The sequence below is a fragment of the Dromiciops gliroides genome, chromosome 4 (genome assembly GCF_019393635.1).
Source record: "Dromiciops gliroides isolate mDroGli1 chromosome 4, mDroGli1.pri, whole genome shotgun sequence".
Taxonomy (NCBI): domain Eukaryota; kingdom Metazoa; phylum Chordata; class Mammalia; order Microbiotheria; family Microbiotheriidae; genus Dromiciops; species Dromiciops gliroides.
Window position 1 is genome coordinate 164808213 of NC_057864.1, and position 25505 is coordinate 164833717.

A 25505-nucleotide genomic window follows, 5' to 3' on the forward strand; every position below is an offset into this window, starting at 1 on the left:
CATCTCTATCTATCTATCTATGTACCTATTTATTTATTTGTTTGTTTTGTAGGGCGATGAGGGTTAAGTGACTTACCCAGGGTCACACAGCTAGTGTCAAGTATCTGAGGTCAGATTTGAACTCAGGTCCTCCTGAATGCAGGGCTGGTGTTTTATCCATTGCACCACCTAGCTTCCATCTTTATTTTATAGATGAAATTAAGTGATTTGCCCAGAGACATATAACTGATAAGTATGAAGCAGGATTGGAAACTAACTCTTCCTGATTCTTATTCCTAAACTATCAGGGCTTCTGTTCTTCTTGCATAATTTTCTTTGTGTTTTTTTTTGTTTCTTTGTTTGTTTTTTTTGTGAGGCAATTGGGGTTAAGTGACTTGCCCAGGGTCACACAGCTAGTCAGTGTTAAGTGTCTGAGGCTGGATTTGAACTCAGGTCCTCCTAATTCCAGGGCTGGTGCTTTATCCTCTGAGCCACCTAGCTGCCCCTTCTTGTTGCATAACTTTCAACGATTCATTATCATTTTTCTGCTAAAGTGAGGTATCAGAGTAGGATTTTACTATAAAACCATTTATTCATTTTCATTCGTTTATTTTAATTTTTTTATTTAAATTTAAAAAAAGATATCTCTTGCTTTAATGTCACCTTCATTTCCAGTTATGTTCTTCCCTCTTCTGCTGTCCAGAGATCTTATTCCTTGTAACAAAAAATAAAAAGGAATGAGAAAGGGGCAGCTAGGTGGTGCAGCGGACAAAGCACCAGCCCTGGAGTCAGGAGTACCTGAGTTCAAATCCGGCTTCAGACACTTAACACTTACTAGCTGTGTGACCCTGGGCAAGTCACTTAACCCAAAATTGCCTCACTAAAAAAAAAAAAAAGGAATGAGAAAACAAATTAGTTAGGCACAACTAACCAAGGTATTGGTAAAGTCTGAGAGTATATTTGATGTTCCATACCCTTAGACCCCCCCCCATCCCTACTTTAGTAAAGAAAGGATAGGGATGAATTTTCTTACTTCTTTGGAGCTAACTGGACCATTTAAAAATTAAATAGATTTTAAAAAATTAACAAATGTCTGTTTTATTTCCTTCTCACCTCCTCCCACTTAGCATTGAAAAAAGAGAATAAAGCCTTTCTAACAGGGGGAAGCTAGGTGGCACAGTGGGTAAAGCACTGGCCTTGGATTCTAGAGAATCTGAGTTCAAATCTGACCTCAGACACTTGACACTTACCAGCTGTGTGACCCTGGGCAAGTCACTTAACACTCATTTCTCAACAAAAACAAAAACCAACCAACAAATAAACAACAACAAAAAAAAAGCCTTTTAAACAAATATTCACAGTCAAAACAAATTCCTTCACTGGATATGTTTAAAATGGACATGTCTCATTCTGTATCTATCACCTATTTATAAGAATGTGGGGTAGCATTTTTCTTCAAAATACTTTGTCTTTACAGTGTTGTTATTGTATAAATTATTCTCCTGGTTCTACAAGGTTTCTCAGAATTTGTTCTATTCATCATTTCTTATAGTATAGTATTCCATCACATTCATACATACTATTTCATCCATTCTCCAATTGATGGGTACCCCTTTAGTTTACAATTGTTTGCTGCCACAAGAAAAGCTTCTATATTTTTTATATATTGACCATATATATATATATGACTTCCAGATGATTTTATTTTTTAGTGAGGCAATTGTGGTTAAGTGACTTGCCCAGGGTCACACAGCTAGTAAGTGTTAAGTGTCTGAGGCCGGATTTGAACTCAGGTACTCCTGACTCCAGGGCCGGTGTTCTATCCACTGCGCCACCTAACTGCCCCCATATATTTTTAAAAGTAAAATTTTTCTTAAAGCTTTAATTTTTCAATATCATAAGACACTTCATTTGTTTCTGAGGTTGAACATTTTCTTAAGTGATAGTTATTTTTAGTGGAAGAAAGCTTGAAAATAAACAAAAGCCTTGTAGTCTTTGGGCCAAGTGATGTAAACTGGTTTGGCGTTTTTTGAATGAAGGTAAAAGGAAAAGAGGAACACTTACAGAAAAGTAGAAGTTGTATTCAGTAACAGCAGTAGTGTTCAGAGATTAATGTGAACAACCAAGTTATTTTAAGTACTATAAAAACTCACATCAACTATAAAGGACCTAAGAAGGAAGATGTTATCCCCGCATCTAGAGAAAGAATTGGTAAATAGAAATATGCATAGTATGGTTTTACATGTATTTGAAATCTGTGTTAAAACGTGGTCTTCTGTAGTGTGAGGTGGGAAAGGAGTGAGGGAGACTGTTCAAAATTTAAAATGTAACAAAAAAATTTAAATGAAGTACAAATCAATCCTATACAAACTGGCCAGACTGTCCCAACCCTTTTGTCTACATCAGATTTATGAGCCCTCTATTTGTTTTCCTGTTTATGGTCAGTGAGTGAGCTTTCTGAAGATTTTTCAGAAATATTTATGGTAATTTGAGTTGTGGGCATATATGTATAGTTCTTACACTTTCAAGTTGTGTGACCTTGGGAAAGTCCTTCATCTTCCTGAGCCTCAGTTTCCCCATCTACAAAGTAGGCAACGTAACACTTGACCTACCTCTTTCACAGATTTGGTATGAGTAAAGAACCTTGTAATTTTAAAAACATTAAATTTTAGCTAATTTTATATCCATCATTAAGTGTACAGTTACTACAATATGCATTAGATAGAAAATGCTTTGGTGTGTCATGATGTGACAGAAGCTTCGATCTATGAAATTTGCATGATCTAGTGTTTTTTTTTTTTTTGCTTTCTATTATACAGATCAGTGGGGAAGCCCAGGAGCTCTTCTCTGTTCGACATGGTCCAGTTCGAGCTGCTCGGATCTTGCCAGCCCCACAGTTTGGTGAGTACTAGTCTTTAGAGAATACGTAATTTAGGAGATATTTCTTCTTGTTTTTGCCTTTTGCCTTATGACTACATCATAGGCAAATTCTTCTGCTTCATGGTCATTGGACTCCATTAGCTGGTCTTGCTTCTATTGTACAGTATACCCTAATAGCCTCTGCTTCCTCACAGTCTCTCCCCCATTCTTGAAAAGATACTTTGTATATTTTCCCCTATTTTTACAACTTTGTCATTTCAGAGTTCACTTACTTCCTTTTTCTGCTTGTCAAATTCCTGCTCATCCTTTAACACCTTGTTCATGTCACACATTCTCCGTCTAACCTTTTCCATCTGTTCTAGCCCAGTCTGATTTTTGTCCTTCTCAGAATGACTATTATTTTTACAATTTCTTCCTGGTAATTTAGCTCTTAATTATTTCATGTTCATCTTTTTTCTTTCCTTACATCTGGATTATAAACTCTTTAAGGGCAAGGAGGTTTTATATTGTTTTTGTTAGATCCTGTATGGTATTGAATATGGCATCTATTGAATAGGGGCAGCGAGGTGGCACAGATGGTAAAGCACTGTCCCTGGAGTCAGGAGTACCTAAGTTCAAATCTCACTTGAGACACTTAGTAGCTGTGTGACCCTGGGAAAGTCACTTAACCCCAATTGCTTTAAATATCTGGGGCCATCTCCAGTTGTCATGATATATGTCTTGCCACTGGACCCAGATGGCTCTGGAGGAGAGAGTGAGCTTTGTGACCTTGAACAGCTCTCCCTCACTTAAATCCAATTCAGTGAAAGTCATGACATCACCTTGATGTCATGGTCCTCTTGGAGAAAGAAGGACAAACAACAGCAACAACAGCTACTAAATAGGTATTGTTGTTGATTACTTTTTTTTTTAGTGATCAATTCGGGTTAAGTGACTTGCCCAGGGTCACACAGTTAGTAAGTGTTAAGTGTCTGAGGACAGATTTGAACTCAGGTACTCCTGACTTCAGGGTCGGTGCTCTATCCACTGCACCACCTAGCTGCCCTGTTGATTAATTTTTTACATTTTGGAAACCTTTCTGTCTGTAGTTAAGCTGGCATCCTTCTCTTAAGATATTAATTATAGAAAAGTGAGGCTTTGCTTGTGACATGAGTTCATGGTGTTAGGAGTAGAACTCAGGGCTTGTGATTTGTTTTCTCTGCTCTGCTCTAAAATTTGTGTATTTTAAAAGATCTGTATCTGTTTCAGTCTAGCTAAATTTAGGTTGATTTTTAGATTAAATCTAGATTTAATTACTTTAATCTATTGTTTGCATCTACAAACCTTATTTCAAATCTTATTAATCTGACTTAGATGGTTTGCAATATTTCTCCAGGAATCTTACACATTTTTGATTCTTCTGTATCTTTTCATATGTGATTAATACAGTTAATGGGTTCTAATAATGTCCTTTTTAGATATTAATTCTTCACTTAAATTGCAAGTATGATACTATTCAAAATTACTAACATGTATTTGTGTTTTATTAGTTAATAAGTTTTAAATAAGTTAAGGGCCTTTAGGTTACCACTTAAATCTGTTTTTAATGAAACATGAAAAGAAAGGCCACCCATGAAAATTATTCTAGAAATTTGTTATTATTTTTTCTTGCTACTGAACATTTACAATTTGGAGAGCTTGTGACTAAAAGTTTGGGGTTTTTGTGGAATATGGTTACAAATTATATTCTAGAAGATCTTTCTCTGTAGTGTTTGAGGCATGGTATAGCCATATTTCTCTTTAGAATGGTTTAAATACTTCCATCTTAAAAACAGGAAGAGAGCCTTTATGAATTCTTCAAGGTTCTCTTGGAGTTTTGGAATCTCTGGTGTAGGATTCAAACAGGCTGACTTGTCCTCAGGCACATTCTGAAAATTGGTATAAAATTTAGAGTGGAGCTTTTGGAAAGGTTGTTTTAATTACCTCAAGTTTAGTGCTCCTTATTTTGTTTGGCTTATATTTTGCACAAGCAAACTAACTTTTCTTTGGAGAAAATCAAAGCAAAATGAGAGGATTACTGACAATTAAGTGTTTATTTACAGTAAATTTTATTCACAGGGAATTTTGGTATATACATTCTATCTTTTGGGAAAGGTGTACCTTTTCCCTTAATATAAGGGTAGTCTTATTTTAAATGTGTTGAGTCCTGTATGAAATAAGGAAATAAAAAAGAATTGTCCAGGTATAACTCCATAAGAAATCTGAGTGTTGCTCAAGGGTATTGTATTGATCTCAGCCCAATTATTTTATTATATTATTTGTCTCTAGTTCAAGTTTAAACTTGCATAGTCCAAAACGGTGGAGGATAGAATAATAAAATTGTGTTTAAATGATCACAATTGAGATTAATTTGATTGTTAGGAAAAACTTCCGCATAAAGTGGTGCTTAAAGATATATTATGGCAACTATGGACTTCTCTTTCCTGGGATTCTTTTAGAATAAGAATAAAAATGATAATTTCTGTTTCCTTGGGGCCAAGTATTTGGCCAGCTGACAGTTTTAGGTCCTGTTGAAAATCTTTCATGATTCCATTGTTTTCTCTTGAAAATGCAATCTTAAGGGATCAGAGGCTATAACATTCTGAATATTGTTTCACCCTAATTGTTTCTCTTTTATGCTGCTGCTCAGCAATTCCTAGAGGCTGACTTAGAGAAGTTGATTTTTTAAAAACTTTTAATTAAAATTTTTTTTTTTAGTGAGGCAATTGCGGTTAAGTGACTTGCCTAGGGTCACACAGCTAGTAAGTGTTAAGTGTCTGAGGCCGGATTTGAACCCAGGTACTCCTGACTCCAGGGCCGGTGCACTATCCACTGCGCCACCTAGCTACCCTGCGAAGTTGATTTTAATCCCCATTTAGCTGTTTGATTTTACCCTAAAGTTGTGAACTAAGAGTCAAGCTGCCTCCCCAAATGTGGGTATTGTGTCATCTTCCTTCTCTGGAAATCTTGCCACCTTTTCCTGTACATTACATTGTAATTGAGGACTTGGCTAGAATGAGTGTTCTGTATTCCACAGAAAAGGGATGCCCCATACACCACCCAAAGGCATGTTGTAGACTTTTCCTGAAGGGTGGCTTTGACACAGATTCGCTAACATCATTTGAAACTGGTTTCCAGAATGTTGTTCATATTATCTCTTGCTTCAAAATCTTTTTTCTTTAGTTATTCCTTGTATTCACAAAATTCTTCATTAACATACTGAGTTCCACATGTAACCTAGAGCCTACAATGCTTCCTTTCTTGAAGACTTAAACTTTATTTTTAGTACATTGTCCAGTTTCATATAAAGAAATAAAAACTTGAGGTACTATAAAATAATTAAACTTATTGTTAACTTACGCATAAAATCATGTTGTGGTAGTGTATTTGAAAGGCTCACTTGATGGTCTAAAAACATCAATGACTGACTTTTGGAGTCACTGGGATTTTGTTATTAGGGAGAGATGGGAAAAGACAAAAATTTTCTCCTCTGGCTTGAAATGTTCAGGTTTCTTGGAATTGCAGCTAAAGTCTCATTCTTTTTTAATCCTGATGATTCAGATGCACTCTTCTGGATGAGTCTTACAAATCCAAGGTCTTTTTTGTTCTGGTTGGAAGGGCAGTTTTCAGTTGGATGTGGTCTGTTGAAGACTCTTTGTGCCAGATTTCTGGCATCCAGCTGAAAACCTTGGGCAAGAGCAAATTTGGCTCATCCTTCTATCATGTTAAGATATTACTCCTTGCATCAAAGTTAAATTTACTTTAGGTTCCATCCAAGCAGGACATTCACACCATTACTTCTGAAAATGATCAAGATTTGTGAGAACCTTAAAAGCTTGCTTTTTCATTTTGATTTTTTGGGGGAGAAAAATGCCAAGTATTTTCTGAGGCTTTTAATACTGTAAACAGACCACCCATGAACCAACTCACAAATATCAATTGTTACTGCTTTTTCTTATATAAAAGCCTGACATTTGTTTTCCCAGAAATAAGCACGAGTAGAACAACTTTAAAGTTGTTAGTCAATGTTAAACTTTTTCCCTTTTTTGCTTATTTTTTGGTAACTTTTTAAACAAAGTGACCTTTCCAGTTGTTGGGTTTTCAGCATTTTTTATAATGTACAAATAACCCCCTCCTCCTTTGCAGATGACTTAAATGTGGTTTTATCAAGTCCTGAAAACAGCTGTCTGATTTACTCAACTACATTGTTTTTGAAATTCTGAGTAACCCCCCAGAAGGGTTTTCTGTAAAATTTAAGCAACTATATATAAACAAGTGGATCCTTTAAAAAAACCAAGACTCCTCAAACCAAACACAAGCAATCCCCTAAAAGAACACCAGTTTAGATTTGCTTACAGTCATCTCTAGTACATTTGAAGATGGGACTTCTCTATTTCCAGAAGCCAAAAAAAAAAAAAAAAAGAAATCACTTCTTGATGATGTTATATTACCAGCTCTTCTTTTCTACCTCTGTGAGTTACTTTTTTTTTTTTTTTTGGTTAGTCAGTTGGGGTTAACTGTCTTGCCCAGGGTCACACAGCTAGTAAGTGTCAGGTTTCTGAGGGCGGGATTTGTACTCAGGTCCTCTTGAATCCAGGGCCGGTGCTCTAGCCACTGCGCCACCTAGCTGCCCCTACAAATCCCCTCTGTCAGTTAACCTATTTCATCATACCCTATCTCTAGGATCAAGGTCTTGTGTTTCCTTCTCCATGATTTATACAGATTGCCATTTGGAAATGCATTTTTTTGCTTACCATCAGTTTCCTTGAAGTTTTTGACCTGGAGTACTACTGGGGAAGTATGCCTGCAGTATTCAATTCAGGTGACTGGCAATCTTTTTAGCATTGGGGTAAAGCTGTCACAGTGCCCAATGTGAGAAACTGATCTGAAGGGAATCTTCCTGGCTCTAACATATTACTGCTGCCTTACATGAGAACTGAGGTAGTTTTTTATCGAGGAGAGAAAAATGTAATTGAATTCAATTCAAAACATTTTTAAAGCACCTAATATGTGCTAAGGAATCAGAAACAAAAAGGGAGATGAAGAGACAAAAATGAAAAAAGCCTGTGCTCTCAAGAAGCTTGTTATGGGGGTAGAACAACAATGTACACACACACATGAAAACGTAATAAAAAATGATTTCTCTATGTGGGAGGTAGAGCTCAGACAGTTGGAAGAGTGGGTCAGGAAAAAGGTTTGTTTTGGAGGAGGAAATTAAACTGTGACTTGAATTCATTGACTAAATGATTTATCCAGTAACATGGAATCAGACATTGATGTCACTTTTACCAAAACACACGATTCCAGATTCTCAATTCTGCCTTATGACCAACAAGACAACACACTAGTGATTTATTTAACAATTTAACATGCTAGATTTCTCCCGATTTTTCACTGTATGTCATAAATTGTTTTAATTTCTTAGTTGTTTTAATATTTTCATTACATGCTTTTTGATTGATTTAAAAAGTCTTCATTTTTATAAGAGATAGTGATGTGAGAACACATAAACTGATGAGCATTGAAAATGAACATAGCTAACATAAAGACTTCCCTATAGAAAAGATTTTTGCCTTGGTTGGGTTGGCCAGCTGGCTATGCTTCAATTGTATGTATTTTTTCTAAGCTGCTTGATTTAGTTACTATATTACATACTTGTTAAAAAAAATTAAATATGTTTAAAATTAAGCCCTTCAAATATGTTTATGTCTCTTACATGAGATAGTGTTAATTAAATCTTTGATTAAAAGTACATTAAAAAGCATTACTCATCAGTATAAGGAATCAGATAAAAGCAATGTTGTAATATGAAGCGTGTAACTAACACATGAGCTTTAATGGTTCAGCACCAAATAAAAGGACTTGTAATGGAGCTGCTGATTACCATCAGCATGGCTCAAAGATTGTCTTAACTGTAAAATTCACTCTAAAGAGGAGATGTTTTGATGTGGGTTTTGTTGGTTGGACTTGGCATCGTTCTAGAAATAGATGCTCACCTGTGATGCAGATGTGAAAGGAAAGCTCAGTTTCACAAAGAAGTGCTTTCCAAGTTTAAAAATTAGCAATTTGGTAACTTTGTCTCTAAACATGGCGAGATAGATATTTACCTCTCAGTATTGGTGAGAGACATTGTATATCATGGCATTGTTTAGAGAGAGTTTTCATATACCCCATGAATGAGCATTTGTATTAAAACATTGTTTTATTTTTATTTATGACTTCTGTTTTTACAATACATTTGTTTACACGTAAATCTTTTACTCAGTAAGCCAGCCTTGTAACAAAGATTAAAAACACACAAGAAAATAAAGCCAGTTCAACAAAACTAATCGACTCATTGATCATGTCTGGTAGTCTATGCACTATTCGTCATCCATAGTTTTCTGCTTCTGCTATGAAAGTAGGGAAGTGGATTTTCTATGTCTTTCCTGGTCTTTGGTGCCTAGATTCATCATGATAATCACAGAGTGTCTAGTTTTGTTTTATTCTTTCCATTAGGATTGCTGTGGTTATTGTGTGTGTACATTGTTTTCCCACTTCATTTGTTTATGTGATTCTTTTTATGCTTCTTGGGATTCTTCATATTTGTCATTCATATAGTATTGTGATATTTTATGATATTCATATTTGTTTTTAACCATTATATAATAGAAGGGCGTTTGCTTTGTGAATATTTTGGTATATATGGGACCTTAATTTCTTTGACCTCCTTGAGTGTGGGAGGCAGTATAAGCCTTCTCTGTATATGTGTTAGACTACTTGACTGAATAATTTCTAGAGTTAACAAGTTTGTACCTATCCATTAATTAATAGCATCTCCAATATTTTAAAAATGATCTATTTGATGTTCCATATTGCAGTGGGGAACACACAACTTTTTGCTTTTCTCTGCTTTCCCCACTCTTATACCCTCATGCCAATCTCTCTGGCCAACTTGCTGTGTATTATGTCTTCTTTCAGATCCAAGTAAAGTGAAGAATGAGCTGGCAGCCTCTAGAATTTTTCTTTCTTGTTGTGTCTAGGAGCTGTCAGTAGGACTGTCACTAGGTGTATGTTTTATGTATATGATGAGAGTCCATTAATGGATGAGAGGCCAGGTACATGGCCCACAGGATTCTGATATCAAGGTTAGATTATATCTACCTGTCCAATCAGACAGTACCCATTATTCTAGACCTTAGGCAGAATATACTCTGATTCAGGCCACTGTCCCTTCTTTCACAATATGCAGAGAAGTGTGATTACCCCAGAGGTAAATGCCCAGGACATCTAGCCATATTTAATGTATCAGTTGTCTGGTCCAGCTCTATTTTGTTACAGTCCATTGTACTCTAAGTGGTGATAACACAAGGCATTATGACTTTGATTATGATACCTCTCCTATAGCCCCTTCCTTTATTGTAATACATGCAGCTTGACAAAGTTTGTAGTTTCGTGCCGTGGAGTACGATGTTTTCTGGCACTAAAAATATGTGTATTATATAATATGTTGTACCTTCAGTGGTCATCTGCTTTGTTTACCCTTTGTTTTTTCTCTGGTTCTGAGTATTAGGACCAATGCACATTTGCTTATCTCTGTACTGAAGTATATTTACATGAGCTTCTCCCTTCTGTCTGCCTAAGATTTGGAGATTCAGGTTCATTACTTCTCACATATATTTGCTATTTCCCTGACATAATATGATCCTGTACAGAATTAGTGGAACTAATCTATCCTTTGGTTTTCAGATTTATCACTGCCCTTTCTTTCCTTCCCAGATCAGTTTCTTCCTGTAGATGGGAGTCCAAGGATATCTGTGAGTTGCCAAAGATCACAAAGATGGCTCTAGCAATCTAAACCTCCTAACTACAAATTCAGGAATCAGCTTCTTCCTCTTTTACATTTATTAACAATTATTTGAAACTGCAATGTCTGAGAATTTAAGGTGGTTTAAAGCCCATTTCTCTGTCTACATAAATTATAAGGACTCTTGTTCATAAAATCATGGACCTCAACAAAAGTTATTTTTCCTCCTGTTATTCTGGGTAATAGGGATTTAATGGCTTTTTCTTTCCTCTTGTGCTAGGTGCATCAACCAAAGGAAAAGATAAAAATATCAAGGGATACCTTCATTTCTTCTTCTTTTCTATTTCTGTTTTTTATTTTTGGTGAGGCAGTTGGGGTTAAGTGACTTGTCCAGGGTCACACAGCTAGTTAGTGTTAAGTGTCTGAAGCCAAATTTGAACTCATGTCCTCCTGACTTCAGGGCTGGTGCTCTATCCATTGCGCCACTTAACTGCCCCATCCCTTCATTTCTTCTTGTCTCATGAATTGGTAAAGGTGTCTGAGACTGTCCCTTGTGAGTATCATTCAAGGCACTGTTTAGACTCTTGTTTCTCAGGGTGTGGCAACATTATTTTTTTTTCCTCTTTCTTAATGCTTCTTGTCTTAAAAACAAGAAATGTAGAAACTCAGCTATTACAATTGGAGCTGTCTGCTTAAGCTACTATTCAGTGTTCTTGCTGGGACAGTGCTTTGCTCTTTAATATTTGAATGTTCATTTGTCTTTGGGAAGCTTATGGAATTTCCTCTGTCTTCTTACATTTATGGAACAAGATTTATGAGGATTGAATTTGTCCAGCTTCAGAGTTGCAAGAAATTGAACTTTTAGTACTAATTGGGAAAATTAAAGCCGGAAAAAGCAGGGGAGCATCTAGTTATTGCGTGTAAAGTGAAAATATCTTGGGAAAAGCTTTATGATTAAAGAGATGAGACACAAAATCTGTGTGTGTGTGTGTGTGTGTGTGTGTGTGTGTGTGTGTGTATGTGTGTGTGTATCTATCTTTGTAAGGTGTCTGAATGGCTCCATTCTTGATCAAAGCTGTTTGGATTTGATCCCCAAGGTAATAGAAAGCCACTAAAAGGTTTTTAGATGGTGGTGTGATATGATATAGTCCAACCTGTGCTTTAGGAAGATTATTTTGAAATTTATGTGGAAAGATGGATTGGTGAAAGAAGAAATTAGAAAAAGGAATTCCAGTTAGGAGACATTTATCTTAGTCTAGGTGAGGGATCATGAGGGCCTTTCCTCTGGTTTTGATAATGTCAGTATATGGAAGGTGATACTAGATATTTTGTGCAGATAGAATAAATAGGCTTTGGGAACCAATTGGATATGAGGGGTTGTGAAGAAGGAAAAATCAAGGTTGATTTTGTTCTAATGAATTTTACCAGGTTATTGAGAAGTAGAAAAGTGGCCATTTGGAGGAAGGCTGTTTTTAAGGGAGAGATAGATGTTTTTTCTTCCCAACATGTTGAGTTTGAGATGTTGGAAAGAGAGGCAGGCAAAAAATACAACAGTTGCATTTTTAGGACAGGCAATCAGGAGTGATATTAAGGTTTTTTAGATAGTCATTCTAAATTGAAATTGAAGTTCATTGAAGTTGAACTCCTGGGAGAGAAATGAATTCTTCAAAGAAGAAAGGGTAGAGAGAGAAAAGAAGGGGATACATATGGGACTTTGGATATGATTTAATTTGATTCTTTTAAAATAAGTTTTTGTTGATTAAAAAAAAAATCACATAGCATCCCTTGCTCATTTTCCCCAAAGAACTCCACCTCCATTTCACATGACCTTCTCCCAGTCTTCCACAGTCCCATTTCATATAACAAATGATATTTATTTTTTAAAATGTAATAAACATTTTTATTTGTAGTTTTGGGTTCCAATTTTTATCCCTCTTTCCCTCCCTCCCCTCCTGCCTAGGCCCTGAAGCAGCAAGCAATTAGATATGGGTTATACATGTATGATTATGTAAAACATTACCATATTTGTTATTTTGTACAAGAAAGCTTGAAGAAAAGAAAAAAAATGAAAGAAAGTTTAAAATAGCATTCTTCAGGGGCAGCTAGGTGGCACAGTGGATAAAACACCGGCCGTGGGGTCAGGAGGACCTGAGTTCAAATATGCCCTCAGACACTTAACACTTAGTAGCTGTGTGACCCTAGGCAAGTCACTTAACCCCAATCGCCTCACCCCTACCCCCCCCAAAAAGTATGCTTCAGTCTGTTCCATCAATATCAGTTCTTTCTTTGGAGGTGGATAATATGTTTCATCAATTCAGTGATGAAGGATGGGGAAATTTCATCTACATATATATGTGTAGATATAGATACATATATCTATCTCTACACACATACATATATTTTCCATCTCTATTTTTTTAATTTTGTGCCTTTGATGATGTCACTGTTTCCTCAATGAGGAAATTGAATGGCTATTTCAGCAAGATTTTTTGTGGGAACACATGAAGCAGCTTAAATTGTTAGTTTGTACCCTATGAGGTTTTTGTTGTTGTTGTTGTTGTTGTTGTTTTTGGTGGGGTAATGGGGGTTAAGTGACTTGCCCAGGGTCACACAGCTAGTAAGTGTCAAGTGTCTGAGGTTGGATTTGAACTCAGGTACTCCTGAATCCAGCACCAGTGCTTTATCCACTGCGCCACCTAGCTGCCCCAGTTCAAAACATGAATTTTAAAAAGCTTAATAGTATACATAGCCAACTACCTTGGAAGCATCAAGTGATTTCAAGTCTCTTTATATGGAAGTTATTACCCAATATATATGAAAACTCACTCCAGGATTTGACCTGATAGTAACTGTCATAGATAGATTTTTGTAAGAATTAAGTGCTTTATGTAGGTGTCTTTGGTATATGCTATAAGGAGCATCTGGTTGTGTGGGAAGATAAAGACTGGGGCATATATGCATTAACAGATTTTGTTCTCTAATTTCCATATGTTGTATGTAGATTTTTAGCTGATACTGAAAAAAAAAAACATTTGAGTGATCATTTTTTGGATTACAGCTATTTTGTTAATTGTAGTATTAGTGTTCTAAATTGGTCAGATGCAGCTTTGGTCTTGACCACATCACATGACCACTTTATGCCAATTTGTCTAAAGTACTGACTATGGAAGGATGATGTGTTTCTAATTTCAGCTGAATCTGACCTTTTAAAGGGCAAAATTCAAGGTTTCCTTGTGGTTAATATTAGCCCTCCTAAAAATGAAATCTGGGGTTATGCTCTTACATAGTAGACAGATTGCATAGTAAATGATGTATGCATTTTTTTTTTTAAGAAATAAAAATTTTCATTTATAGTTTTGGGTTCCAATTTTTTCCCCCTCCTCCCTTCCTTCCCTTCCCCCCTCAATGAGGTGGCAAGCAATCAGATATAGATTATACATGTGCGATAATGTAAAACATTACCACAGTAGTCATTTTGTATAAGAAAACTTGAATAAAAGAAAAAAAATGAAAGTGAAAAATATGCTTCAGTCTGGATAGTATGTTTCACCAATAGCCCTTTGGGATTGTCTTGGATCATTGTATTGTTTAGAATACTTAAGTCTTTCACAGTTCTTCATCAAACAATATTGCTGTCTCTGTGCACAATGTTTTCTTGGTACTGCTCACTTCACTATGCATCAGTTCATATGAGTCTTTCTAGGCCTTTCTGAAATCATCCTGCTTGTCATTTCTTTTTTTTTCTTATTTCTTTTTCTACTCGTCATTTCTTATAGCACAATAATATTCCATTACCACCATATACCACTTCTTGTTTAGCCATTCCCCAAATGATGGGCATTCCTTTGATTTCCATTTCTTAGCCACCATAAAAAGAGCTGCTAAAAATATTTTTGTACAAATAGGTATTTTTCTCTTTTTGTAGATGTCTTTGATATATGTATTTTTAAAATATTTGAATAAAATTTCTAAAATGAGGAGACTCCTCTTGTTGATATGAGCAGCTAGAGGAGGTTTTTTTTGTTTTGTTTTGTTTTGTTTTTTTGGTAGAGATGTGCTAAAATGGAATGATCTCTATTATTCATGGCAGGAAAGACATTTTGGACTCATTCAGAAAATTTGTTAGAGTTTTGGTTCCAGTACTTAGATTCTTTTCTGTATATGGAAGAATCAAAGGATAATCTCTGTAATAAGAAGGGAACTTGATATAAGCCAGCTTTATTCACTTGCAGTCAATAGGCTGTGATATTCCTATTTACTAATAAGTAAATGATGTTTCCATCATTTTCTCTAACTCAAATAATATAATCATTGATATAGAGATATTATTTTCAAATTATGTTAAATTTTTATATCAAGTATATGTCAAAATTTTGTCAAACCCCTATCTTTTACAGATGAAGACATTCAGAGCCAGAGTGAAGAGATTTACTTAAAGAAAATAGCAGAGGGGCAGCTAGGTGGCACAGTGGATATAGCACCAGCCCTGGAGCCAGGAGGGACCTGAGTTCAAATACGGCCTCAGACACTTGACACTTACTAGCTGTGTGACCTTGGGCAAGTCACTTAACCCCAAAGGCCTCACCCCCCCCCCAAAATAGCAGAGTCTGGATCTCAACCTAGGTTTTAAAATTTCAAAGCTATAACTTTTTGTGAAGAGCTACTTGATAAGATGATATGCTAATTTATAGCGAACTTGTATATTTTATAAAGTAGGGAATCAGTATTTAACTAGAATATAAAATGTTTGCATTTTGGGCAGTTTTGCCACTGTCACTGTGTAAACAATTTTAAGCAATCCTTTAATAGTTAAGTCAGCGCATGTCATTATATAGAGAGCACTGGAACTGGAATCAGGAAGACTTGATTTCAAATCCAGCCATAAATGCTTATTAGGGTGCAGCTAGGTGGTACAGTGGATAAAGCACTGGCCCTGGATTCAGGAGGACCTGAGTTCAAATACGACCTCAGATGCTTGACACTTATTAGCTGTGTGACCCTGGGCAAGTAACTTAACCCTCATTGCCCCACCAAAAAAACACACAACAACAAAAAACCCCACAATATTATGCCTCCAAAAAAAAAATCAGAATGCTTATTAGGCTTGTGACCTCAGATAAGTCACTAACCTCTCTTTGACTCAATTTCGTCAATTGGAAAAAGGTGGATAATAACAGCACCTACTCCATGATTTTTGTGAGGATCAGATGAGACAACATTTGTAAAGCACTTAGCATAATTCCTGGTACAATGCTTATTTCTTTTCTCTTCCTCCAGCCTTTCTAATAGCTTAATGGGAAGAGTTTTTCCTCTTTTGTCATAAACATATTAACTCATTTGCTAGAAGAAATCGCATAGTTTAGTGAAAGAAGCACTGAACCAGGAATGAGTAAACCTTTATTGTAACTACTTGGTCTGTGACATTGCAAGTCAGCTTTTAAATTTCCTGGGCATCAATTTCTTTATTTGTAAAATGGTATACTAATATTTGCACTTTATTTAGCATCTATTTTTCTCCTATTTTTTCCCCCTAGCTAGGTTGCGCAGTGGATAAAGCGCCGGTCCTGGATTCAGGAGTACCTGAGTTCAAATCCAGCCTCAGACACTTGACACTTACTAGCTGTGTGACCCTGGGAAAGTCACTTAACCCTTATTTCCCTGCAAAAAACAAACAAACAAACAAACAAACAAAACCCAAACAGACAAAGGTCTTTTTTTTTTTTTTAATGAGGCAATTGGGGTTAAGTGACTTGCCCAGGGTCACATAGCTAGTAAGTGTCAAGTGTCTGAGGCCGGATTTGAACTCAGGTACTCCTGACTCCAGGGCCAGTGCTATATCCACTGTGCCACCTAGCTGCCCCCAGATGAAAAACCCTTCTATTAATAGTTCTTATTGTGAGAAAATAATGGGGTTCTATGAGACCCAGAGAGCCAGCCCAGAGTTAGTAGAATTTCGAAGGAAGTTAACTCACCTTAAGACCACCCTCAAGTCTAGTAAACCAATAGATTTGAATGATGCTAGCCAATTAGCTTGACTTAATGTGTAAGGCCAACTCTCCTCCAGATGGCAAGAAGCTTACACTCTCTCACAGACTCTCTTGGCCAGGGACTCAGATGAGGCATCCACACTGAGCTCTCTTGGCCGGGATCACTGGAGGGAGCAGCCAACTCTCTTCCCTCTGTACTTTTGGGGTGTGGCTTTCTCTTTGCTAATATTTAATATGCTTTAATAAATGCTTAATGCCCAACACTGATGCTAAAGCCTCTAATTTATAAGTATGGAGGCTAGAGTTTTTGGGTTTATCAAACAGGAGATTCACAGTCATCATTTCTTAATAGCACAATAATATTCCATTACATTTGTCTTGCTTTTCCAAGTGTTGGTCATATGACCCAGAGGTATCTGTTTAAAAATTTTAAATTTAAAAAGTTTTTCACAAAAAAAAATCAATGCAGTATGAATTAGAAGAGAAGCAGGGAAAGTTCTAAAAAGTAAATGTTATCGTTTCTAATTTATAAGTATCAGGGCCATTTCCCAGTTGACAAGTTTTCAAAGCTTAGGAAGAGTCATTTTTCAGAGGTAGGAAAAAAATCCAATATGTCAATAGCTATATATATATATATATATATATATATATTTTTTTTTTTTAGTGAGGCAATTGGGGTTAAGTGACTTGCCCAGGGTCACACAGCTAGTGTTAAGTGTCTGAGGCCGGATTTGAACTGAGGTCCTCCTGACTCCAGGGCCGGTGCTCTATCCACTGCGCCACCTAGCTGCCCAATTGCTATATTTTTAAAATATTATTTTAAAATTATTAAAGGATTTAAAAATAGGGGCAGCTAGGTGGCTTAGTGGATAAAGCACTGGCCCTGGATCCAGGAGGACCTGAGTTCAAATCCAGCCTCAGACACTTGACACTTACTAGCTGTGTGACCCTGGGCAAGTCACTTAACCCTCATTGCCCTGCCAAAAAAAAAAAAAAAGAAAAAAGAAAGGAAAAGTATTTAAAAGTAATTAGATAATGCAAATTTAAGCAACTCTGAGTTTCTATGTGAACCCCTTTCCCCCACCCCACCTCACCAGTATAGAAATATCAAAGAACTAAGAAAAGGATCCATATATACAAAAATATTTATGGTAGCTTTTTTCTAGTGGCAAAGAAGTAGAATATAAGGGGCTGATCATCATTTGGAGACTGACTGAACAAATTATGCTATATAAAGGTAGTGGAATATTATTGTGCTTTAAGTATTGAATATATGATGGTTTCAGAGAAAATCTGGGAAGTTATATAGGAACTGTTGAAGCAAGCAGAAGCAGGAGAACAATTTATATATTAATAGCATTATGAAAACAAATAATATTGAAAGCTTTAAAAACTTTTATCAATTAAGTAGTCATTGAGAGGACTCATAATAAAGCATGCCAAACCTTCTAGAGGTGATGGATTCAGGATATAGATTGAGACATTATTTGTTTTCTATATGTCCAATGTGTGAAATTGTTTTGTTTGACTATGCTTTTTTGTTACATTTTTTCTCTTGCCCAATGAGGGTGGTGGTGGTGGTGGTGGTGGTGAAAAATGGATTTTTGTTAATTAAATGATAAAATTAAGTTTAAAAAGCTTTACCCATTGTTTTCTTCTTTAAAATTTTTTTTTACCAATATCTTTTGTTTTAACATTATCTAAATTCCTCCTGAATCTCTCTCTTCTCTGCAAGAGCTTTTACATATTACAAGTAATTTCTTAAAAGAACAAAAGGGAAGAGAAAAAATTAGTAAAACTGGACAAACACACTAAAAAAAATCTTGCTAGTCATATGCTATGTTTCTCACCTACTGGTACCCCTACTTTTGCAGTCTGTGGAGGTTTCTTATATAATTCTTCTTTGGGGTCATTTTTTTTCTATGTAATTTTTCAACATTCATTTTCAATTATTTTTGGTGGTTATTTCATTTACATTGTTGTAGTCACTGTGTATATTGTTTTCTTGGTTAACTTCACTTTGTATCAATATGTTTAAGTATTTCCATGCCTCTCTGTATTTATCATATTTGTTTTTTTCCGCATATAATATTGCATTACATTTATTTACAATGTATTTAGGCATTCCCCAACAGATAGACATCTACTTTGTTTCCAGTTCATTGCTCCCATTTAAAAAAAAAGGCCAACTACAAATATTTTGGTATTTGTGGAACCTTTTTTTCCATTGGTCTCCTAGGGATATATATATATATGTGTGTGTGTGTGTGTGTGTGTGTGTGTGTGTGTGTGTGTGTGTGTGTGTAGTGGTATATCTAATAATAGTATATATCTAATATCTAATATCTCTAGTTCAAAGTGTATGGGCATTTTAGCCACTTTATTTGCATAATTCCAAACTGCTTTTCAGTATGGTTGTGTACAATTCTACCATGGTAGAGTACTGTACCTCATTTTTCTTAGCTCTTCTAACATTGGTCATTCTTGTTATTTCTTCCTTCAAAATATGTCTTGAATTCAACTCCTTTCCTGAATTCCATTGCCAGGGCCACTGTTCATGCAGGTCCTTATCATTTCATGCCTGTATTAGCTATTCTATTTACCTTTCTATATTGTCTCTCTTGGGTTCAACTCAATTCAGTATATATTTATTAAGTGGTTACTTTGTGCCAAGCATTGTGTTAAGTGCTGGGGGTACAAATAAGAAAAAAGAAAGTCTTTGCTCTCAAGGAGCTTACAATCTAATGGGATGAAGGCAACATACAAAAAAAAGCTGATAACTATGGGGAGGCAATCTATGGGGCATCTGACACAGGGACACAATGTTCTGTTGAGTCAGAACCAAGTAGAGAAAAATGAAGTTGATAGAAAAAAGTTCTATAAAGGAAGGCATAGGGAGGAGTTTATTGCTTCACCCTTCTGCCCTCCAGTCCAGATGGGAAAAGCAAGTGAAGGAGTGGAGAAGATACCGAGGTTCAAAAACTGAATCCTTATGTGTGGTAATGAAATTTCAAGTGATGGGCTTAATCTGAAGAAGCCATGAGGTTCCCTGGAGTTGAAACCAAGATGATAAGCTGATGGAAATTGGTTTGTCTTGTATATTGCTGCCAGACCAATGTTTCATAACCATTGCTTTCAATTTTGCCTTTTCTTTTCAAGCTCCATTATCATTCTCTGTTTCATATTACTTGCCTGGCTAGTTTTTAGGGACCTTCATAATCTAGCTTCACTATTCCTACTGCGTTTTACTTCACTCTACTCTTTAATATAAATCCTTTACTTCATTCTGACTCAACTTTTTACCATTCTCTGAATATCACATTTTTTTTTCTTCCTCCATACCCTTAGTAGGAATCTACTATTTTCCTTTCTTAGAAATGTGCTTTTCGGGGCAGCTAGGTGGTGCAGTGGATAAAGCACCGGCCCTGGATTCAGGAGTACCTGAGTTCAAATCTGGCCTCAGACATTTGACACTTACTAGCTGTGTGATCCTGGGCAAGTCACTTAACCCTCATTGCCCTGCAAAAAAAAAAAAAGTGCTTTTCTACCTCCTGATTTCAAATTCTACACAATCTTCAAAGCTTAGCTATAATTCCAGCTACTTCAATCCACATGTATCTCTCTCCTTTTTTGTTTTTTTGTTTTGTGGGGCAATGAGGGTTAAGTGACTTGCCCAGGGTCACATAGCTAGTAAGTGTTAAGAGTCTGAGGCCAAATTTGAACTCAGGTTCTTCTGAATCCAAGGCCAGTGCTTTATCCACTGTGCCACCTAGCTGCCCCCTCGTATCACAGTTTTATATCTTGAAAAGAACTCGGTGGTCAACTAGTCCATCCTTTTCTCCTACTTTACAGATGAGGAAACTGAGGCCTAGGAAGTTAAGAGAATTGGTGATCATTTACAGAGGCAATAAGTAGTAGAGCTAGTATATTGACATTTTGGGTATATTGAATTTCCCCCCCTCTAAATCCAATGCTCTCTTCCATTATATATGTCATTCTTCCATAATTTTCCATTGTATACTGGGAAATTGTGAAATTAAAAAGATTTAAAATTCCATGCATCAGAATTAAGAAGCCCCTAAAAATGTAGTTGTTAAAAGTTATATAGGGGCAGCTAGGTGGTGCAGTGGATAGAGCACCGGCCCTGGATTCAGGAGGACCTGAGTTCAAACCTGACCTCACACACTTAACAATTACTAGCTGTGTGACCCTAGGCAAGTCACTTAACCCCAATTGCCTCACCAAAAAAAAAAAAAGTTATATTATATATAATAATGCATGAAAGTTATCCAGCATTTATATGATATCTTTAAGGTTTGTAAAGCACTCTACAAATATCATCTCATTTTATCCCTACAATGTCCTTGGGAGTTAGATGCTATTATTATCATCCTCATTTTACAGATGAGGACACTGAGAAACAAAAGTCAAGTCACAAAATTGAGAATTTAAGCCAGGATTTGAACTTAAGTCTTCCTGATTCCAGACCCTATACTGACTGTTTCCACTGTTCCATCTAGCTTAGCTGTCTGTCTGTTTTTGTATCCATAGTAAACATACATACCTACATATATGATACCTGTTCCTGAAGTTTTGTTTGTTTTATGTTTTTGTTTTTGTGGGGCAGTGAAGGTTAAGTGACTTGCCCAGGGTCACACAGCTAGTAAGTGTCAAGCATCTGAGGTCGGATTTAAACTCAGGTCCTCCTGAATCCAGGGAATGTGCTTTGTCCATTGTGCCACCTAGCTGCCCCTTTTCCTGAAGTTTTAATATTTATTTTATCTATTTAGTTTTTTATTTGAAAAATTACTCAAAATGTAGCTTTATGAAAATTCTAATTAGAAGTTTCTTTTTTGTGTGTTTTCATGATATCATTTTGTCATAATTGAATGGATCAATTTGTTCTTCTACAACTTAAGTCTCTTAATTGCCATAATAGCTCAGTGAATCTTCTTAGTGACTAGCTTTCAGAACTCCATAGTTTTCTGTGTTTCTCTTCATATAATTTCTTCAGTGACTTCAGGTGGAGCTTTAGCCATTTATTAACAATAATGATCATTATAGATAATACTTAGTACTTGCTATGTGCCAGGCATTGTGCTATGCTTTTTACAAATATTACTTTACTTATTCATCATAGCAACCCTGGGAGGTAGGTGCTCTTGTTATCCCTACTTCACAGTTGAGGAAACTGAGACAAATGGAGATTAAATGACTTAGAATGCATAATGAAAGTTATAATGCATGTTAGTTATAATGCACAGTGAGTTTTCTTTGTAAAGTTATGCATAAATTTTTTTACATTTAATACATTTAATTTTTCCAATTACATATAAAGATAATTTTCAACATTCATTTTTGTAAGATTTTGAGTTTCAAATTTTTCTCCCTTCCTCCCTCCTCTCCAAGATAGCAAGCAATCTGATGTAGGTTATAGAGTATAATCGTGTTGAATATATTTCTACATTAGTCATATTGTGAGAGAAGAATAAGAACCAAAGGGGAAAACCACAAGAGAGAAAAAACAACAAAAGTGAAAATCGTATTCTTTGATCTGCATTCAGACTCCTCCATGGTTCTTTTTCTGTATGTGGAGAGTATTTTCTATTATGTCTTTTGGAATTGTCTTGGATCATTGTATTGCTGAGAAGAGCTAAGTCTATCACAGTTGATCATCACAGTGTTGCTCTTACTGTGTACAGTGTTCTCCTGATGCTGCTCACTTCACTCAGCATCAGTTCATGTCTTTCCAAGATTTTCCTGAAAGCATTCTGCTCATCATTTCTTATAGGAAAATAGTATTCTATCACAACCATATACCACAACTTGTTCAGTCATTCCCGAATTAATGGGCATCCCCTCAATTTGCAATTCTTAGCCACCACAAAAAGAGCAGCTATAAACCTTTTTATACGTGTGGGTCCTTTTCTTTGATCTTCTCGGGATATAGACCTAGTAGTGAGTGGTTTTGCTGGATCAAAGGGTACGTTCAGTTTTGGGCATAGTTCCAAATTGCTTTCCAGAATGGTTGGATTATTATTTCACAGCTCTACCAACAGTGCATTAGTGTTCCAATTTTCCCACATCTTCTCCAATATTTATCATTTTCCTTTTTTTTCACATTAGCCAATTGGATAGGTGTGAGGTGGTACCTGAGAGTAGTTTTAATTTACATTTCTCTAATCAATAGTGATTGAGAACATTTTTTCATATCACTTTAAATAGCTTTAATTTCTTCATCTGAAAACTGCTGATTCATAGCCTTTGACCATTTTTCAATTGGAGAATGACTTGTATTCTTATAAATTTTATTCAGTTCTCTATATATTTGAGAAATGAAGCCTTTATCAGAAATACTGGCTGTTATGTTGTTTCCCAGGTTTCTGCTTTCCTTCCAATCTTGGTTGCATTGATTTTATTTGTCCAAAAAAATTTAATGTAACCAAAATGATCCATTTATGACCAAAGATAAGATAAAAAACATTGTGAAATCAAAATGGATCATTTTGATTACATTAAATTAAAAAGGTTTTACACAAACAAAACCAATGCAACCAAGATTAGAAAGAAAGTAGAAAGCGGGGGCAGCTAGGTGGCGCAGTGGATAAAGCACTGGCCTTGGATTCAGGAGGACCTGAGTTCAAATCCAGCCTCAGAAACTTGACACTTAACTAGCTGTGTGACCCTGGGCAAGTCACTTAAACCTCAGTGCCCTGCCCCCCCCCCCAAAAAAAAGTAGAAAGCTGGGAAACAATTTTTACAGGTTTCTGATAAAGTTTACAACTGATTGAACAGAAAAATTAATTTAATGCAAACTGTTTCTCTTGGGGTAGTGCTGAACGTACTTCAGTGAAAGCCATGAAGTTCATACGCATCTGAAATATAGTCATAAACCTAGATTATATAATATAATCAAGATAAATAGCAATTTGTAACTTCAAAAGAATTCTAATTCATTGAAATTATTCAGTTAATTTTTTTTTTGAGAGGCAGTGGGGGTTAAGTGACTTACCCAGGGTCACACAGCTAGTAAGTGTTGAGTGTCTGAGGCCGGCTTTGAACTCAGGTCCTCCTGAATCCAGGGCCAGTGCTTTATCCACTGTGCCACCTAGCTGCCCCCTAGTTAATTTTTAAGAGAGGTCTTATTTACATTTTAGGGATGGTATTATAAAGTGGCTTGAGTATTGGACTTCTGAGATATAAACTTTTTTTTTTAATTAAAAACTCATTTCTTGCTGTTCTTGCAAGCTTCAGGCAAGCTGGTCTCCATAGCATAGGACCATGGGTCAGTCATTCAGTGAACAAGCACTTTATAAGGACTTATTGTATGCCAAGAACTATGCTGAGTGCTAGAAATACAAAGAAAAAGCAAAAAAAAAAAAAAGTTCCTGTCCTCAAGGGGCTTACTTTTTTTTTTTTTTGGTGAGGCAATTGGGGTTAAGTGACTTGCCCAGGATCACATAGCTAGTAAGTGTTAAGTGCCTGAGGCCGCATTTGAACTCAGGTCCTCCTGAATCCAGTGCTCTAACTACCTGGGCCACCTAGATGCCCCAGGGGCTTACATTCTAATGGGAGAGGAGAATATATTAATTAGTACATACTAAAAATATCCATAATAAAGTGAGTGGAAGGGAATCTAACAGGGAAAGGCATTGGCAGGTCAGGAAGAAACTTTTCAGTCCTTTAGTGGTGGCAACTAGTTAGTCTTGAATTGTTGCAGTTGAATAAACATGAATACCCATAGCCCAAGGGGAAAAAATTTTTTCTTTTTTAGGAAGTGAGATTTATAAGGTGACCTCAAAAAAGTATTTATTATTAAGTATATCTTAGGGAAAATAAGTCTTTTATGGATTTTGTGAACTCAAAGTTCTGGGTCATCCCCATATCTTTGTTTTACTTTCAAAATATGCCATACTTCATAAAGGAGTTTCTAAACTGCAGAGAATGCTCTGAAAATTTTTACCATATGTCTTTTTCTGTTCCTATGTAATTAGATTCTGGAATAAGGTACAAAACAACCTTTGGTTAATATTTCAAGCTAACACAACTTGTACCTCCAAATTATGTTTATTGTAGCTGGACAGGGACCTCCATCTGAATTGCTCTAGGAAATTGTTCTTTAATGTCTCTTCTTAAGTCAAGTGAGCCATTTCAAGAGTGCATTGGAGATGAAACCCACTAGTTCTTGGAGGGGATTGTGCTTCAGAAGTCACCCAATGAAGCTGCTGTTTCAGGATAAGACTATAAATAAATGCTAGTTCTTTGACATTCCTATGTACTTTCATTTAATTTGATTTTATTGGCAATTTTTACATGATATCCATGCTAACCCAGGGTTGGTTTTATAATGAGCTAGAGTAAGTGGCATTATATTGGTGTTATTATAGGATATTTGAGAAGATTCTACCAAAATCCTAGCTTGTTGATTTCTGAAATTCTTGAATGGTTTGGAATAATTTCTTTGACTTAAAATTTTTCCCTGTCAAAATGCAAATGGTCTTGTGGAGTTATAGTATTTTCATCCCTCTTAGCCATTTATTTTGCCATGTGTTTGATTTTATAAGATCTTTTTCTTAGAGTAGGTTTTGTAATGGAGAGAGGGTAAATTGAACATAAGTGCATGTACCAAAGGAGAAGAAGGAGGTCTAAGGAAAGAAGGGAAATCATACAAATTATGCTGTGTGGAGGTGGAGGTGTCATAGACAGAGTTTAGGTGTTGCTACAGACAAACTTCTTCCCAATTTGCCTTTGTGATGAATGAGAGCCATATTACTTGGTCTTCTTATCTCAAATTTCTCCCCTCTCCAGTTTGTCTTCTAACCATAGTTGTTAAAGTGACTTTCCTAAAGCATGAG

General features: G+C 36.0%; 1 protein-coding gene across 1 annotated transcript in view; it reads left to right on the plus strand.

The window, feature by feature from the left end:
- Positions 1 to 25505, plus strand: part of BCAS3 (BCAS3 microtubule associated cell migration factor) — a 789343-nt gene that overhangs the window by 76655 nt on the left and 687183 nt on the right. Inside the window, exons 6-7 of the mRNA XM_044003231.1 lie at positions 2425 to 2462; positions 2799 to 2880. Coding sequence (XP_043859166.1) covers positions 2425 to 2462; positions 2799 to 2880 — 120 coding nt within the window. The remainder of the gene's footprint in view (positions 1 to 2424; positions 2463 to 2798; positions 2881 to 25505) is intronic.